This window comes from Melanotaenia boesemani, chromosome 5, assembly GCF_017639745.1.
Source record: "Melanotaenia boesemani isolate fMelBoe1 chromosome 5, fMelBoe1.pri, whole genome shotgun sequence".
Lineage (NCBI taxonomy): Eukaryota > Metazoa > Chordata > Actinopteri > Atheriniformes > Melanotaeniidae > Melanotaenia > Melanotaenia boesemani.
Genome location: NC_055686.1, coordinates 10,880,266 through 10,898,036, shown reverse-complemented (window position 1 = coordinate 10,898,036; position 17,771 = coordinate 10,880,266). Strand labels below are relative to the sequence as shown.

The 17,771-nt window shown below is 38.8% G+C and overlaps 1 protein-coding gene across 1 annotated transcript; it reads right to left on the bottom strand.

The window, feature by feature from the left end:
* Positions 1 to 1,466: 1,466 nt before the first annotated feature.
* LOC121639710 (up-regulator of cell proliferation-like) lies at positions 1,467 to 14,491 on the bottom strand. Its single transcript, XM_041985151.1, has 3 exons — positions 14,406 to 14,491; positions 11,841 to 12,059; positions 1,467 to 7,129 (listed from the first exon to the last, which is right to left on the bottom strand). The coding sequence occupies exons 2-3, from the start codon at positions 11,953 to 11,955 to the stop codon at positions 2,460 to 2,462; spliced, it is 4,785 nt and encodes a 1,594-aa protein (XP_041841085.1). The 5' UTR covers positions 11,956 to 12,059; positions 14,406 to 14,491; the 3' UTR covers positions 1,467 to 2,459.
* Between the last annotated feature and the right edge of the window lie 3,280 nt (positions 14,492 to 17,771).

The following is a 17,771-nucleotide window of genomic DNA, read 5'->3' as shown; positions in this document are numbered from 1 at the left end:
TCATAGAGTAACTAGATCACAAAGATGGTCAAACTTTCTGATTCCAGTCACTGTGTTCGGCTGTTATGGAGGTTGTGTTCGTTTCAGTGGTGTGATGTAACAGGAAATGGTTTAATTGGGACGGACCTGTTTAGCAGCCTACTGTAAAGTATTCAAGTGCATTAGTTTGGATGTGTTTTAACAAATCTTTGCAAGAAACCAGAGTTAAGTTTGAATATTTCAACACACTAATCCACTGCATTCAGCCAAACTAAGATATAAGGTCTCCAACTGTAAAGACCAATTATCTGTGCAGGTGTCCCTAAAAGCATCATTAACACTCCTCAATAGCAAACACACACAATGACATGGACCCAATCAACCACCTTCAGCTGGTCTCAACTGTAAATCTGCACCCGTTGTCTTATTTTTAGATTTTATGTTGAATTCAGAAACCCAAGACTTCAGATAAAGAAAACTGTTAAATAATAAGATTAAATATATATCTTTCTGTTGTCCTCCATTCTGCTTAGTTTTGCACTTTTTTAATGTTTGTTTTGTACATAGTGGTTTTTAAACTATTTTAATGTTCCTTTGTACAGTGTCCTTTGGTGTTTTGAAAGGCGCTTTTAAATAAAATGTATTATTATTATTATTATTAATAATAAATATATATATACTATTAAAAAAGTAAAGTAAAAATCCTATAAATAAATGAGGTGATGATATTTCTGTTACTTTAGAAGTTATTATACACTGTATGCTGTGATTCTGATCTGGGAAACATTAAAGACATTTATAACCAGACTGGAGATTTGTCTCTTTATTCACTTGTTTAACAGGAGTATATAAAACAGCATTATGTTGATACGACCAGATTTACCGTACAATAACTGGTCATTTTGCATATTTCAACAATGTAAAGGAATCATATGTTTGTATGAAATCAGAGACAGAGAGTAAAACATTTACAACAAAATTACAGGATAAATGACAGATTAGCAAATTATTTTCTGACAACAGTGTCACCAAGTTATTTTTTTAAGCATAATAAAAATTTATGTAGCATCAAATTTTCAATAGAAACAACAAGAACACGTTTTACATATAGAAAATAACTATTTTTAAATTCATCTTTAGCAAAACATTTTCATCAAGTACCTTATTCTATAATATTTTAAAATATAAAATAAAGATTTTGTCATGACCACTTTAATTTGAGCCTCTAACACTTCAGAGCTCAATTTATTCAAAATGGGAAAAGACTAAAACATCAAACTGTTTGACTCATCATTCAATGGCATTGCTGATTTATTAACTGTACTATAGTTAAAAAAAGTAAATAAACTGATAAGCAAACAAAATAAAACCTTGTCTTAAAGGCACTCATTTTACAAACACAAAAATAACAATGATAATAAAAAAACATTTCAAATGTAATTGTATAATAGAAAATAGTCAAATATTCACTGACATCTTCAACCTTATTGTCTTATTTCCAGCCATTTGCTATTTTTCTCCATATCATAGAGTTTAAGTAAAGTCAGGCTGGATAACTAGGAGATAGAGATGAATAAAACATGGAGTGTGTTCACCTCTTCTGGTGTAAAACTTTTCTGTTAATGTTAAATGACTCCTTAAGGCTTGCTTCCATCTGTTTATATGTGATAGGCTTTTTGGGATCTTGGCAGGCTTTTGTAACTTCATAGTTGTACTTTTCCATTACATATTTCCAGAAGATGGATGCTTCAAGACTCACATTCAGAGCAATTTTCCAGTCTGGGAATATTTCCTTGTAGCGCTTGTACGGGTGTAATCTACGGTAGGTAGCATGACAACAAAAAAATCCTGTTTGTGACCACAAGAGAAGAGCGCATGTTAGTTCCAAGTTTACGGGAGGAACAGGATCTGTATGTACCCAGACATGTTGGCTGATGCAGTGAAGCAGCAAAGTGTTCAGTGTCGGCTTTTCCTCCTGCTTCACAAGGAGCTTTGCAGAAGAGACACTGTTTGCCACCAATCAGTTTGGTAAAAAGAAAAACTCATTCTGGGGCTTCAAATAGAGACGTTTCAGTTTCATTCGGATGTCATTTTCTTTAACTTTGTCTCTAAGAGTGTGTCCCATCTGACTGAGCAAGCTGCTCCACGTCAGCATTGTTCAGGATTATGAAAGCACCAAGAGCATAGTTAACTGAGTGAGCTTTGAAAAAAGAAGATCTACAAAAAGTTTGATGTCATATATTTAAACTAAAACAAAAACAATGAATAAGTCTTTCATAAAATGCATCTACTACATTTTTCATTTCTAAATTTGAGCATTTGCTGTGATTTTGTTGGGATTTTTTTTTCTCTTTCTCTCTTTTTAAATACAATCTAATGGGAAAGTGGGTCCAAACTTTTCACTAATAGTGTAAATAAAACCCCAAAAAAGATCCCTCAGTGGGGACCCTCTATGTATCCTTCTGGAGAAGAGAAAGAGTTCAGGAGGAATAACAGCCTCTTTTAACCCTGAATGACTCTTGAAGGCTTTCTTTTGCCTGTTCCGCTGTGATTTTTTTCCAAGAATCAGGAATGTCAGCGGGTTCTGCACCATATGCTTCGGCAAAATCATTGTTGTATTTTGCCATCACATATTTCCAGTAGTCTGATGCCTCAAGGCTGGAATCTGGAGGGATGTTCCAGTCTGGAAAAAATTCTTTGTAATTCTTGAAAGGATGATATTGGTTGTTTGTTTCACGGCAGCAAAATTCTTTGTTACTGAGCACAGAAGATGTGCAAATGTCGGTAGAAAGTTTTTTTGTTGCTGTAAACCTGTATGTACCCAGACCCTCTGGTCGATGCAGTGAAGCAAAGTGTTCAGTGTGGGCTCTTCCTCCTGCATCACAGGGAACTTTGCAGAATGGACACTGTTTGCCACAACCAACTACTCTGTTGAAAAGCTCATTCTGGGGATTCACATTGAGACGTTTGAGTTTTGTTTCAAAGGTTGTATTTTTAAATTCCTCCTTAAGAGCTTCTGCCATGTCCTTCACAGACACTGTGAGCAAGTTAGAAAACTGATCCTGGTCAGCATTGTTCAGGATCATGAAAGCACCAAGAGCATCCTGGGAAATGATCAGTTTATCACCAAGTTCTTTGCAGATTTCTTCAACAAACGTCTTCAAGTCACCACACTTCTTTGTTTTGGTGGTGTTGATGGCATCATTTATGCTGTTGATCCTTGATTGAAGATGTCTGTCCTCAAACTCAAATGTTGCAGAGCTGTTTGAAAAATGTTCCTTCACTTGTTGAAGAATTTTCTCTTTTACATAACTCTCATAAGAAGAACAATAGCTACGGAAATTTTCGAACTTCTTTTCTGAAAGTAGATCCAGTAAAAGTGAGTACTGGAAGGACATTCGTGTGCTGAACCGCTCCTTCTTCAGCATTTCATCAATGATATCAGGACCAAGGGAACGGTTGACAAAGTCCTTAACAGCAGGCTTCAGACATTGTTCTGTGAATTCTTCAGCCTTCTTCTGACACTGGTCTCGTTCATGGAACACATCTTTGAAATCATCTCGGAACTTGATTTTGTTTTCTTCCAGACATTTACGGGGATTGTTGACACGTAGAAACTCTAAATGCATTTTCTCAAAGTGTTGGGCTGCAAATCCACAGATGTGCTGTTTTAGAGAAACTTCAAACTCAGTATCAGGGCATTTTTCCAGACTATCATCAATGATGTGAAGGATCTCCTGAATGTAAGTGTCATGATAATCAGAATTTCTTACCAGTTTTTCATCAACAAACTGAGTGCAGGAATATATGATATTGTCAGCTATTTGTTGTCTCATCTTCACAAAATATTTAAAGAACCAATCTGTAAATTTATTGAGTCCTTCAGCTTTGTATTTGTAAGGCTCCAGCCCACAATCTTTGATGTTTTTTTCACTCAACATTTTTTGAGCCTGGCCCCCCTTTTTTGACAGATTAGCTATCAGACAGCGGTACACACTGTCATAGACATCTTTGGGCTTTTGCTCAGGGAAAGTCAGTTTCTTCAGTGTTTCACTCCACATCTTGTCAAATTCTTTGTCCAGCACTGTCACTGTCATCTCAACATTTTTCTTTCGACATTCATCGATTAACTTACTCACTGCTTTCTCTATTACTTTTGCATGATTTTCCTTGATTTCATCCAGTTCTTTCATTCCTCGTCTGATATCAGCTGCTGCTGTGAGCTGGTTAATTACAGAGCTTTCTATTTCTCGCCGAAGGCTCTTTGCACTGTTTGCGAAATCCTCTTTGTATCTTTCAACCAGATGAACATGACCCTCTGTTTGCTTGAAGTATTCCTTCAGATTGTCCAGGAGCTTGTTCTCCCATTTAGACAGCTCTAATACAGCTTCACTTTTCAGCAGAGTGAGGAGTTGTGTCATGTCAGATGTTGCAGATTTTGCAGCAACTGTACCAAAATTAGAGATTCTCGTCTCTGCTTCGGTAACCCAGGTGTACATTTCTTTCTTGAACTCCCACTCCCATTTGTTGAACTCTGTGCAGAGCTTCATGTATGCATCAGCTACGAGGCTGTTTCTGAAGCTGACGATGAAGTTTTCATGTTTTACTGCATTCCACAGACTGGTCATCCACTCTCTAAACTCCAAGATCTTATTAGCAAATGCTTCACTCTCTCCCAGTCGATGGATGATGTTTTTCTTGAGCTCATAGACAATCTCACTGTATCCTGCATTGACTGGTGCCATTGGTGGGTTTCCATTCCAGAGTCCAGGAACGTAGCAATTCCCAGTGTTTGGATTGTACTCCATCACATCAGTGAAGCTCTTGTTCTCCTCTTTTTTTTCCATTTTTGCTGCTGCCTGGGTCATCTCATTCAGCTGTTTCAAGAGCAGTTTCTTGTCTCTCAGGTTGTTCTTATGGGCTGAGACATCAGAAACGTTCTGGTGAACAAAATAACATTTGGGTTTTTTGCTCACCTCCTTCATCCTGAGGAAAGCGTGCACCACTATCTGCAGGATGTCCTTCATTTCTGCTGAATTCTCCATTGCAATATTGATAATGGTGATATCACTCAGCCCCACAACAAGTGTTGCAAGCTCATTGTCATGTTCATGGCTGTTGTCCAGCTGTGCCAGCTCTGGTGACTTTAAGCCCTCAGTGTCGATGATCACCATGAAGTCACAGTTGAGATCTTTTTTGACGTCTTCATTGACTTTGATGAGCAGCATGAAGGCACCTCGAGTGCATCGACCGCTGCTGACTGCAAACTGAACTCCAAACATGGTGTTAAGGAGAGTGGACTTTCCTGTGCTCTGAACTCCAAGCACTGTGACGACCATGATCTTGTTCTTTGGAGACACCAAGCCATTGAGCTGAGAGAGAACATCACTCACCCATCTGAGAGGTATGTTGGAAGCATGTCCATCTACAAGCTCAAGAGGAAATCCATCAAGTAACAGCTGTGCACAGAGTTTGGGCAGATGCTGCAACTGTATACGGTAAGGGTTTGTTTTTGGAAGGGAAACCGAAGCTTCGTAGATCTGACCCATTTCACGAAAGAAGTGTTCAGTCCCCAGTGAGCTGTTGGAAAGTTGTCTGTCAATTTCTTTGATCTCGTCTTTGTTCTCAGAACCTTTACACTTCTCTTGGTACAGCTCCCTGAGTCCAGACAGTTTTCTACAAGACAAGTTATCGAGGTTCATTCGCATCCATTTCAGGAAATAACACCTTTCTGTTTCTGAGCTGGATATGGCATTAATGAACAAAGTCATAGCTTCTGATATGCCATAAGAGTTCTGCTTTTTCCTCAGTTCTTCTTTCTGCCCCTTAAGATCACTCTTGTACTGCTCTATGTTTTCAGACCCAACTTTTCTAAGTCGAAATTCCTCCTTCTCCAAGAACGTCAGTTCTTTCCATATTTCTCCTTGCAAGGGAAGCTGATTTTCTTTATATTTAAGAATGTCTTGAATGACTTCAGTGATGCCATCTGCTTTTTGCTTTCCAGCCTGGCACTCTGGAGAATCTTCATCAACCAATATTCCCAGTTCATGAGCCACATCAGCCATCTGCTCTACTGACATCTTCACCCTTGAGTTCCCAACTACATTACTCACCGATTCTCTCAAACATTTGATGAAGTCTGCATCATTTTTCTGTTTTGTCTTTATTATGATGTTATTGTTAGACAATTTTAACTTAGTCACTACCTCCTTCAAAGTGCTTGAACTGAAGCTCATGTTCTGTTGGTTTCCTACCAAGAAGATCTGTGCTTTGTGTTTTTGGTTCTTTAGCAGCTCACACTCAGAGTCTAAATCATCAAAGAACACAAACACTGCTGCAGAGGTCTGACAAAGAAAGGAGAATTGTGTTTCTAACGTAGCAATGTCACCATGAAGGTTAGCTATAGCAACTGGCTCAACAAAAATGTCCATGTTCTGGTTTCCACAAGGAAGGTACCAGGTAATTTCAGTCAGTCCATTGGATATTTTTCTTTTACTGTCTCCACACTCCATGTTGTGGTGAACAAAGGTGTCATGGCACTGCTGAGAACTGCTCAGAAGCTTGTTGAGGATCTCTGACTTGGACAAGGAGCATTCACCCAGTCTCACAAAAGAGACCATTGGAAGTTGAGAATGAACAATTCTTTCTTCAATGAAGCCTTTGGATTCTGAAAGATCTTGAGGTCTGTACTTTTTCACAATGTCTCTCATGGCCCACAGCATGAGTGTGCACTGTGCTGTGTCACATTTGGGAAGCAGCAGAGGTACAGAGAACTGACACATTGACATTTTTAGTGACATTTCTTGTTGTACAAAACCATCAGAACACAGAAAGAGAGCAGTGATTATGTCAAGAGGGTTTAGCCTGTCATCTGTATCCGAACTGCCGAGCAGTTTATCAATGTTTAATTCCTTAGTTCCTGATGCATCATCACAGTTTGGCTCACCTACTGATGTGCATTTTGCATCCCTAGCTGTCACGTTAACCATCATCAGTTTCTTTAGAAAATTCCAGGGAATGTTTGTTTTGCGTTTCACAGGTTCATCACTGATAGTCTTCTCATCAATTTCCAATATCTTGCTGAGTGACAGCTTCTTACTGTAGTACTGCTCCAACCCCAGGTCCTTCAGTAGCCTCTCCAGGTCCGTTTCTGTGGAAATAACAATTATTATATTTTTGATACAGTAATGGGAATTGTAATATTTCACTCGAATACAATAGGAAACCTTTCTGCTGACTTTGCCAGTGTGTGCTCTTTGCTAATTTTCAACTAATGTTGACGACCCCCTCAAGCCACAACCTCATCATGGTGGAGGGATTTGCATGTCCCAGTCATGCTAGGAAATGTGTTGCTAGGGGCATTATAACTTTATGGTTGGGTCATCCCCAGGAAGACAAATGACAACCGATCCAAGTTCCCCTTGCCCAGACGTGGGTATCATGGCACTTTTTTTAGATCCAAGCCTGGAGATGGATCTCCATGATGGGCACTTTGAAGCCACACCTGCACCCATGTTGCCTGCCTTGGCTGCAAGAGGACAGCGATTTTCACCTCATTGTGCAAGTTCCATAGAAAAAGGAATGGATGCGTCCCGTTTGTCGAGCCCATTATACTGGGAGACTTTAATCAGGCTTGCGAACTGTTTAATAATCCTTGGAGTGAGATTTGGTGGAGCCAAACAACATTTTGTTGCATACACGGCAGCAAAACATGAGACTCTTGTCTCATTTTGTGCAGGCTGAATAATAAAATATAGCACTCAGGAGTAACAAAATGTAAAAATAATAAAGTATGCAAATAGGTCTTCAAAGCACCAACAGAAACTTCTAAACAAAACAGGAAACAACTCAACTACACAAAAGAAGTGACACTAAGACAAGACACAGGGAATTTCTTAACAATTAATAATTTCTGAAGATCTGTGAGCATTGTTGGACTGCCTTGTTGCCTTTTTTGAGGCCTTAATTAACAACTGATCAAGGTGGTGAGAAATTGAATACAACACGTGGAAAATAAAGACTCTGACACTGCTGCATGCTCAGACCTGCCTGCCATGAATGAAGCTGCTTGTGGAGGATGAAATGAAAGGACCAATGCAAACGTTTTTTCTTGTTCTTGTGGCCGAGAACAAGAACAAACTTCTTGCTTCTTGCAGAGTCTGTAACTCTCTGGTTCAAGGAGGCCAGATCCCATACAAGCTAGATTATATGGAACTACACCAACAAGCACATGAAACACATGTTTTGTACTGTATCTTCTGTCTTACTGTGAACTAATTCTACTTTGTATCTTATAAGATGTAGGCTGGACACCTTTCTGATCCATCCATCCATCCATCCATCTATTTTCTATAGACCATTCTCACTGGCATCACACTATTCATTTACGCCGCCACACTGGGTTTGAAAAAGCTAACAGGGACCCCGCTGTTAACTGTTTTTTTTATTAGGAATGACACTAGTAAACTTAACACTTTGCAAACCAGTTCAGCACTTATGTGGTCAATAGGGCTGCCAACTTTCAGAAGTGAAATTAACTGATTCAGTTGTTGTCAACATTACTGACTTTGGGGTCTGGTGCATTCAGCTTAACCAATAACACAATGTCAAGAGCATATTCACAATCCTGAAATTACAAGGAATCAGTTGATACCAAAATATGTCGTGACTGATCAGTGGTAATGGACTAAACTATTGATATAATGTAGAAATGTTTTTCCACTTTGAGGGGAACAACTTTGATGATAGTAATTAATCTGTTGTCCCCAGATGAATCCTAACACGTTGCCTAGACAACTGTTGATGTTATCAGCTCAAACTGTTTTCGTTCAGGTGCTGCTCACCTCTCTTCTCTAAGACATTAATAAGAAGCAGCCCTACACTTTATTTTCTAACCCTAATGTTTTTTCCCTTCTTCTTTTCTTCTTTCTTTCTTTGGGAAATTCATAACTGTACATAGCTGCACTGTAACTCGGTTGAACCAACTGTTTCCAGTGTGGACTAAAGCATTTGGCACCATTTTAGAGGGGTGATAGGGCCTCTAAGAACATCCATCATTATTATAATGCAAAATTTAGTCTGTCTGCACCTTAATACAGGCAAACTGACTTTGATCATCTTATTAATTAATTATTATGTTAAAATGGAAAACAAAAACTTTAAATTCGAGGATTTTCAAGAACCCCACCCTGCACTGGACCCTGGTTAAATGGTAATGTTTGCCCCCAGTCTGACGCCACTGCATTTAGGGACAACACTGATTAATTATGATCAGAAATTCATCAAAGTTGCTATTGCTAATCGTTTGACCCTGAGACATTGTGATAAAAACAGTTCAGCTTTGTGTCCATATTTCATCCCTTTGCCAGTCAGTTTCCAGTCAATTCCCAGATGGTTCCCAGTCAGGCTGGCAGTTCCCAGTAAGACCGTTCTCAGTCAGACAGTTCCCAATCAGGCAGTTCTCAGTCAGACAGTTCCCAGACAGCAGCTTTAATTTACTGGAGAATGAATTTCACCATAATTTTTTAAACATATTTGTTGGAGCACATTTCCAACAATCACTTAAAACAATGTCTTTCTGTAAATACAAATAGAGTAAAGTCTGACTATATGATTTTTTTATGCTGGATGTTTAGAGCAAGCCTGTCCCTGCCTGCAGGCATAATTTATGGATTACTAAAGTGTTTGGTCAGACTCAACAGGTAGATTACTGATAGCCTTAGTTTTAAGATTGCAGGGAACTCCTGTTGTTTAAACATCAACACAAAAACTCAAATTTACAGAAAACAGACATAAAGACAGTGACATTACTATGTGCAATGAACAGCTGAAAGGGTCATTTCATATTTAACGAGAAACTTCGTCCATGACAGGAGGGGTCTGTATTCATTTTCTTACTCTCTCACCACCTCAATCAGCTGTTAATTAAGGCCTCAAAACATGCTAAAAGCCAGTCCAACAAGACACACAGATCTTGAGAAATTATTATTATTATGAAATTTCCTGCATCTTGTCATAGTGTCACTTCCTGTGTAGTTGGGTTGTTTCCTGTTTTATTTTAAAGTTTGTGTTAGTACTTTGAAGACCTATTTGTATACCTTTTTTAAACATTTTGTCACTCCTGAGGGTTGTATTTTATGATTCAACCTGCACAAAATGAGACAAAATGATTGTTATGTCTTGCTGCCCTGTATGTGGCAAAATTTCAGTTGGTTTCACTAAATCATACTCAAATGATTACTGAAAAGTTGACAGCCCTGGTGTCATTAGGAGGGACAGTTTTGTCATTCTACTTTTGTGTTTGTTACACATTGTCCATAATAAATACCCTGTTCCAGCATAAAAAATGTCTAGATGCACACCTGGCACCAAGCCACTCTAGGCTGCAGTTCAAGACCAAATTTGTAGTCATGTTGTCAGACTTGCAGCCACATGTCTTGGACATTTGGTTGATAAAAAGAGGAGGAGCTCATCAATCTCAATCAGATTATCAAGAGTAGCCTTATACCCATAAGCCTCCCCTTGGCAAAGTACATTTGTTTGGCACAACACAGCAACCAGACTATCATTCTGCTTGCTAAGATGCTGGACAGGACAGGTTAAAAAAATAAACTAATTAAAAAATTTAAAAAAAAAAAAAAAAGAGGAGGAGATATTAAATCAAATGATGACTACTGGGTGGTAAGCTGGCCCAAACATTTTGAGAGAGTCTGCTGGAAAACTCTTGCTGAAATTATTCTCCAAGAGTCCCCAGTCAGAAAAATTTTAAACTCCCACTCTGGCAGAGTTTCGACTATGTCCCATGCGAGGCAGGGGATGTTTAGCCCAAGTGGCCAGTATTCTGCATCTCCATTGTTGAGGTGACCATCCGGCCATAAAGTGGTTTGTGTCTATTGAGGCTTTAATCCCCAAATGTGTTGGTGAACACAGGCTGTAAGGGATGCTGCCACTCCATCATACTCCACAAGAAGCTTTTTTTCAGTTCTTGCTTCTCTTGGAGTAAGTAATTGCCTTAAAAGGAATTTGGTTTCAGCAGTTGCTGAGGCAAATATCTGACCGTGGTAGAAGTTCAGTGAGACCCTGGAGAACGATTTCCATATGGCTTTGAGAAGATTCTGCTTGACCATTTGGTGACTCAGGATGGGGTAGCAGTGCTGTTTGGTCCCCGTACAACAAATATCAAGGCTTGGTCAACATTGTAGCCAGAAAGTCTGATTTTCTTCCAGTGGGGGTTGGACTCTGCCAAAGCCACCCTTTGTCACTGATTCTGTTTATAACTTTCATGGACAGAATTGAGGTGCAGCCAGAGTATTTATATGGTTTGATTTGGTGGCCTCAGGATTGTGTCTCTGCTTTTGCTTTTTTTTTTTTTTTATCCTGTTGGCTTCATCAGACCATGGTCTACAACTTTCACTGGAGCATTTAACAGCTGAGAGTGAAACAGCTTGGATGAGAATTATTACCTCCAAATCTGAGACCATGGTCCTTAGAAAAAGGGTAGAATTCCCTCTTAGGGCTGGTGATGAGATCCTACCCTAAGTGTAGGAGTTCAAGTTTTAGGGTCCTGTTCACGAGTGAGGGAAGAATGGAGCGGTTAAGTAACAGGTGCAGGTGCAGCATTAGCAGTAATGCGGATACAGCATCAGCCTTCCTAACCTCACCTATGCCAGCATGTTGTGATCAAAAGAATGAGATTGCAGATACAAGTGGCTGAAATTAGTTTCCTCCTGGGGCAGCTTGAAGAAGTGGCAAGAGAGAGGGAATTCGGGGCATCTCTGCTTAGGCTTATTGCTCCCGCAACCAACTTAAGAGGGCCGATAAGTGGTGGAGGATAGATGGATGATGTTTGACTATTTCCTTACCTGTGTTTGGAGTTTCATCCTGCATTTTTCCAGTAACCCGAGGGTTACTTTGTTCCTCTGGTCTGTGTGTTGGGCTGTTTCCGTCAGATGCTGTTGGCACAGTTTTTTTCTTCATGTTGTTCTAAAGTTCAAACACTTCACCGACAGGAGTGTCCAAATGCTGAGACATTAACTCACTCCTGAGAGTGTACAAGGTTGTCTTCACATGAGAGCAAGGAGCTGTGGAAATAATAATATTGAGAATAATTATTCAATATGACCTTACTTGCAGAATATAAGAACTATTGTATAAGAACTAAAAAAATAAGACATATTAACATGTACATGTTATGACTGCCTGCTCATTGTCTCCACCTGTGCAGTCTTTGGTGTGGGTCCCAGTTAGTCTTTGTGGTGGGGTGACTTGTGTTTGTGTATTGCCACTGATCACCCGGTTCTCTGGGTTGCCCTAATTTGCCTTGGTAGAGGTGTGGTCACATTTGCAGGATCACACTCATCTCTGCTCAGTCCTGATTCCTCATACTCTGCATGCTGACACAGTCACAGAGTTGTCCAGTACATTTATACACTAAGAGCTACTTTTGTTTAGGTTTTCTCTTTTTTTTTTTTTCTTACTTTTTTTATGTGTGTGTCTTTGGTACTTTGGTTGTTGTCGTGATACATCTTATTGTTGCTGTCTTGATTACTTTTTTACAACTTCCTGATGATTGTCAGCTTAGTTTACCTGTAAAAGCTGTAGGAAATTCTCTGTTGTGTTTCTGTACAGGTGTAGTAGTTGGTTGCCTGGTGTTAGGTTGGATTGAAGGGTGGTTGCCTCTTTCTACTGTATCTTTTTTCTCCTCTTCCTTTTTTCCGCTTTCCTTCTTACTTCTCGTCATTGCAATAAATTTTTTTCTGTCCCCTCCGGCCAGATCCAGCAAGATTACATAAATTCTATAATTCCAAATAACTAAGATAAAACAAAATATTTAAACAAATAAATTAATAAAAAATGAGATTATCAAAAGGAGCCTTTTACCCATAAAACTCCTCTTGGCAAAGTAAATTTGTTCGACACAACACAGCAGCCAGACCATCATTCTGTTTGCTATGCTGGACAGGACAAGTTAAGTTATCTCGAGATAATGATGAAAAAAATAATATTATCTGATAATGGCTGCTCTCAGCTTCCATAGACAGTGAAAAGGGGGCCTTGCAGAAAATGTTTGGGAACCAATGACTTAAAAACATTTTCATTTATGTGAATTTTTCTGTAATTAGAAAATAAGTAAAACGATAGCACTATAGTGACTCAATGTGATGAAGTAAATTAAATTAATATTTTATGGATTGTAATTACTGCTGTTGACGCAGTGTTAAATTGCTTGCTTATTTTGGATGTTTGCAGCATTGTTTATAATCAATGAACTGCTAGAGTCACTTAATTTGTTAAATGTCCCACCTTAAATTAATCAGGGATATTTAGAAAATGAAAATGTGAGTTCCACCTTTGTTTAGTACAGCCAATCTGTATAGCAAGACTTCAAAATTTTTATTGCCAGTTTCATCTGTGGTTCAGGAATTTAAAGCCACCAAGGCAAAAGCGGTCAGTACACTTCTTCTTTCCAAGGACAGGAAAGTTAGACACACAAGAATGACCATCAAATGTGGCAAGTGGAGGCCCTAGCATGCAGTGGTCTGTCTGTCTTTCCGGTCGTCCATCCATCCATCATTATTAGTCTATATTAGTCTTATGTATAGCACAGCAAGATGTTTTTTTCTCACTCTGGAAATTGAAGCCCTTTACAGCAAATGGTGAGGAGAAAACATTGTATGGGGCACAGGTTTTTCTTCCTATGAGGAAAACTCCCTCCATGTGTTAAAATACAGGCAGTAAGATTGTTTCTTTCATTATAGTTAGTTTCTTTTTACTCATCAATCTGAGTTTTATACAGATAAATAGGACTCAATAAATAGGGGGTGCATGAGGTTTTTTTTTGTGTTATTTTCAAAGTGAAAGAAATAAAATCTTGACTACATGCATGCTGCCTTTATATATTGATTGATTGTGAAATTGACTGATATGCAGGTGGGAAACCAGCTAAAATCTTGCAGAGGGCATCAAATCAGGGCTAGCTCTGCAGCAAACAGCATGTTGACAACAAAATGCCTCACATTTTGAAAAGACAGCAATTAAACATCACCAACCAACTTTAATCCAAATATAGACTAGATATTTATTCACCATTCTGGAGTCTTGTAGACATCTTTTTAATTAATAAAATCACAGTGGTATGGCAAAGTTGGGTCATCAATCCAATGCAGATCAAAGTGGGTGTAGGTGATAACTCATAACATTAATCTATGTTAAGACACACAGTCATAGATTTTGGCTGAAAATAGCATTTTAGTTAGTAGATTCCTCTCTTCTTGTTTCTGTCTGTGACTGGTTGAGGTCATTACATGATGTTCAATGATTATTTCTTTTTTAAAATGTAACCTTGTTCTTATTTCTGGTGGTTTTGTCTTTTTGTACAGTTTATTTTAAAGCAACATATTCTTAAAAAATGAACATAAAATGCCTACCTTTGCAAAAGACTGCCCATGGTAAAACCGATTCCCTTTGTGAAAGTTGTTTTTCTTGCTGTGCATCAGTCTCAGGTAAACTGTGCTCTGAATTTAGCTCCACACTGAACTGAAGCAGTGTTGCTCTGCAGGCGTCTCTTTTATGGTCTGCTGCTGGATGAAGCCACTTTCTCTTTCAGTATGATGCAGTTTCCTGTAAACTGATGCCTTATATAGTTAATGGGGAGAAAAAAACTATATGGGGCAGAGGTTTGGGGCACAGCACTGCTAAACCAGGTATTTTAGAGAATGCTGATAGTTTTCCTTGTTTTCAGTGGTTGACGTGTTTTCTGGTTCACATTTTTATCGATGAGTGTGCTCATCTGTGTGTGTGCTTACTGGGGCGCAACACTACCATGAGAGATGTAAAGAGCATGTAGAGACAGAAATGACACCCTGTTGTATAAATACTCAAATTATTGAGTCATTGTGCAGAACTTGATAGGTTGTTGGACTCATTTAATTTGAGTCAGGTGTGTTGGAGCAGGGACACATTGACAATCTGCAGGACAGTGGCCCTTGAGGACCGAGGTTGGACACCCCTACCTTAATGACTTCTGTTGTCATGTGGAGATATAGAGAAAATGAAATGAGATAATATTAGATTAACATAGCAGGTTGTTTTCTGTATTTACAGTAAATGACCTGCTATACCCATCCTCATAAAACTTAGTGCCAATTTGTTTTTCCAGCTACAAATTTACATGTACATATACAAGTCCTTGTAAATGTTAAACAAGAAAATAACTTTTCTCTTCTTTTTTAAATTTTCAAATCTCTCTTGCTTGTGCTGATTCTCATCCCAGCTGTAACACACTCAGCTGTGAACCGAACTGGAGCATATGTGACAGGTGGAGAGCGAGCATGGTGAGTAGAGAGAAACAACATTAAGTAGGGATGGGAAGAATTTTTATTCTTGTAAACCAATACAATTATAAGATACATAAATTTACACTAAAAGAATGTGAGTTCAAGCATTTAAAAAAAGGAAAAAAAATAAAATCAAGGAGACTAAAAAGTCTTTGTAAAACTAAAAAGGCACAGAGGTCCAAATGAAGCAGTGCTGCCCGTGTGGTCCCTGCGAGCTGTCACTCCCACCGTGGACTTCTGAAAAAGAAGTGATAGTTCTGCCAGTATGCTGCATCTGTATGCTCAAACACGAGAGGCTTCTCTTGACAGGTGTTGCTGAAGATCTGATTAATACATATGCACCTGTGTCGTTCACATAGCAACACCATTCTTCTGTCCTCTGCGATGTAACTGTGTCTCTGCTGTACTCTGTTCCCTTGTCCACACCTGGGTCCGCTGTGTGCTGCCTCCAACCTCTTTTACTTGCTGTTGTGTGTCCTTTTTCCTATCACAAGTTCTCCCTTTATTTCCAGGTGCTGCCCTCTGGACCCTGCTCACTCTGGCTGCTGATAGGCCCATTACTTTGTTGCAGGTGCAAGACATTTTCCTCAATCAGTCTGTAGGCTCAAAGTGAGTGACCTTGCATGCAATTAAAACCAGATCAAACTAAATAAAATCCCTTGCGATAATAAGACCAAAACTGGATAAAAACATGCAATAAAAAGAAATAAAAACTATCAAAAACCAAATAAAAAGAAAACTGCTAAGAAATAATAATAAAAAATAAATAACACAATGCTCACTTTAACCCTGTGAAAGACAGAAGCTGATTCCACCTAATAACGTTCTGCATGGTACATAATAACACAAGCGGCACACGGGATCACTGGTGTCCCTCGTGGAACTATGTGACAGCTAATACAGGTACAAGATTGGGGTTATCAAACAGCAAACCCCCTTAAGGAGAGACTCTCAATTATAAAAGCTTCACCTCTGGCCGTGTGTGGCCCCGACTCAGGTAATCCATTAGTTATGACCTTAAAGAACCCTCAGCTTACAGACGCTGGCAGATATGCTTTAGGAGCCTATGAGAGTGGAACAGACCTCACATAATGGCTCATATATAGGATGCAAAATGCTGTGGAGACACTGTTTACACAACTCATAGTTTAAAGGAGGGATAACCTTTCTCTTCCTAGTTGTTCTACATTATTACTTGCTGTAGTTACAGGTTTTAAATTATTTACTTGTTAGTTGACATAACAAAATCATGTCAAAGTGGGAAATGTAATAATTGTTCTTATTCTGTTTTAGCTATGATATGAATGTTTAAAACTTCTATTTTAATAGAACTCATCTTTCCCAGTGTGTCCTTCAGCTAGAACACAGACCAGTGGACGATATTAATATTTATTGTATGTTTTTTTTCCTTTATCATGACAGGTGAGGCACTACCTCACCTGTCTCCCCTGACCGCACATCACTGGACAGAGCCCCACACCAGCAATGTAAACAATAACCCGAAACCAAGACAGAACCTCAAACAGTAAACTCACCTAACTGACTGTGCCAACCCTGACTGAAATCAGTGCTTTTTCTCGCACTCTAGAGAATGATGTCCCTGTGAGGCGGCGCTATATTCCTCCCTCCTTGTATGAAGGTGTTAAAGCCCACAAAAATTGACAGTAAAACAACGTTTTGTGTAAGTTTACTAAAGCAAACACTTTCTAAGGATAACTTTTCCAACATCTGACAAAGAGTACAAAGAAACCTGTAGAGAGGAGAAAAACAAACATGTTCAGAGAAAAGACCGTTTAGTTTTCTCTGGCAGACGCAATAACACATGAACAGTAGCTGGTCTGCACATTTATAAGCTTTCCACACAAATTGGGACAAATTTTTAAAAAAAAAAAACAAACAAAAAAAAAAACTGCAAACATCCACAAGAGTGTAAAGTGATATGCAGATATTTTGCAGTGTAAAAAGTGATACCTGTCATCTGCCCCCTAATGGTACCAGGAAGCAGGAGACTATACTACAATATATTTGACATATCACATAGTTGGGCTTTACAGGGTTGGAGACAGAGAGGAATAAATGTATAAAAAATACTAAAAAGTGGGGGAAATAGGTAGACATTGTCTGAGACACTAATGGTGCTAAAACAAGAACCTCCAGACACATTTTTAGTGCAACTTTTGCTTTTTGTTATGTCATTCATTTGCATTTTTCCAACTTTTGCTGTGATTTCATGGGTTAAGAAAGTTTATTTTTGTTTTACACGTTACTGTTAACAAGTACTTACTGCCAGACTTTAAATGTGGCAGAAGACCAACATTATTAGTAATCAGATGATCAGATTGCTGAGAAATCCCAGGAACATGAGACAAAACCTGATTTAACTTTCTAGTCAGTTCACGTGTATGACATGTTTAGATGAAACATCTTTTAAGCTCAGGTCAAAAATCCTGAGGACTG

What these genes read in the sequence shown, in the direction of transcription:
- LOC121639710 (XM_041985151.1), bottom strand. Translation starts at nt 11,955, where the DNA reads ATGAAGAAAAAAACTGTGCCAACAGCATCTGACGGAAACAGCCCAACA. An exon ending in GGATGAAACTCCAAACACAG is followed by an intron (nt 7,130 to 11,840) that starts GTAAGGAAATAG and finishes TTATTTCCACAG; the next exon opens with AAACGGACCTGGAGAGGCTA.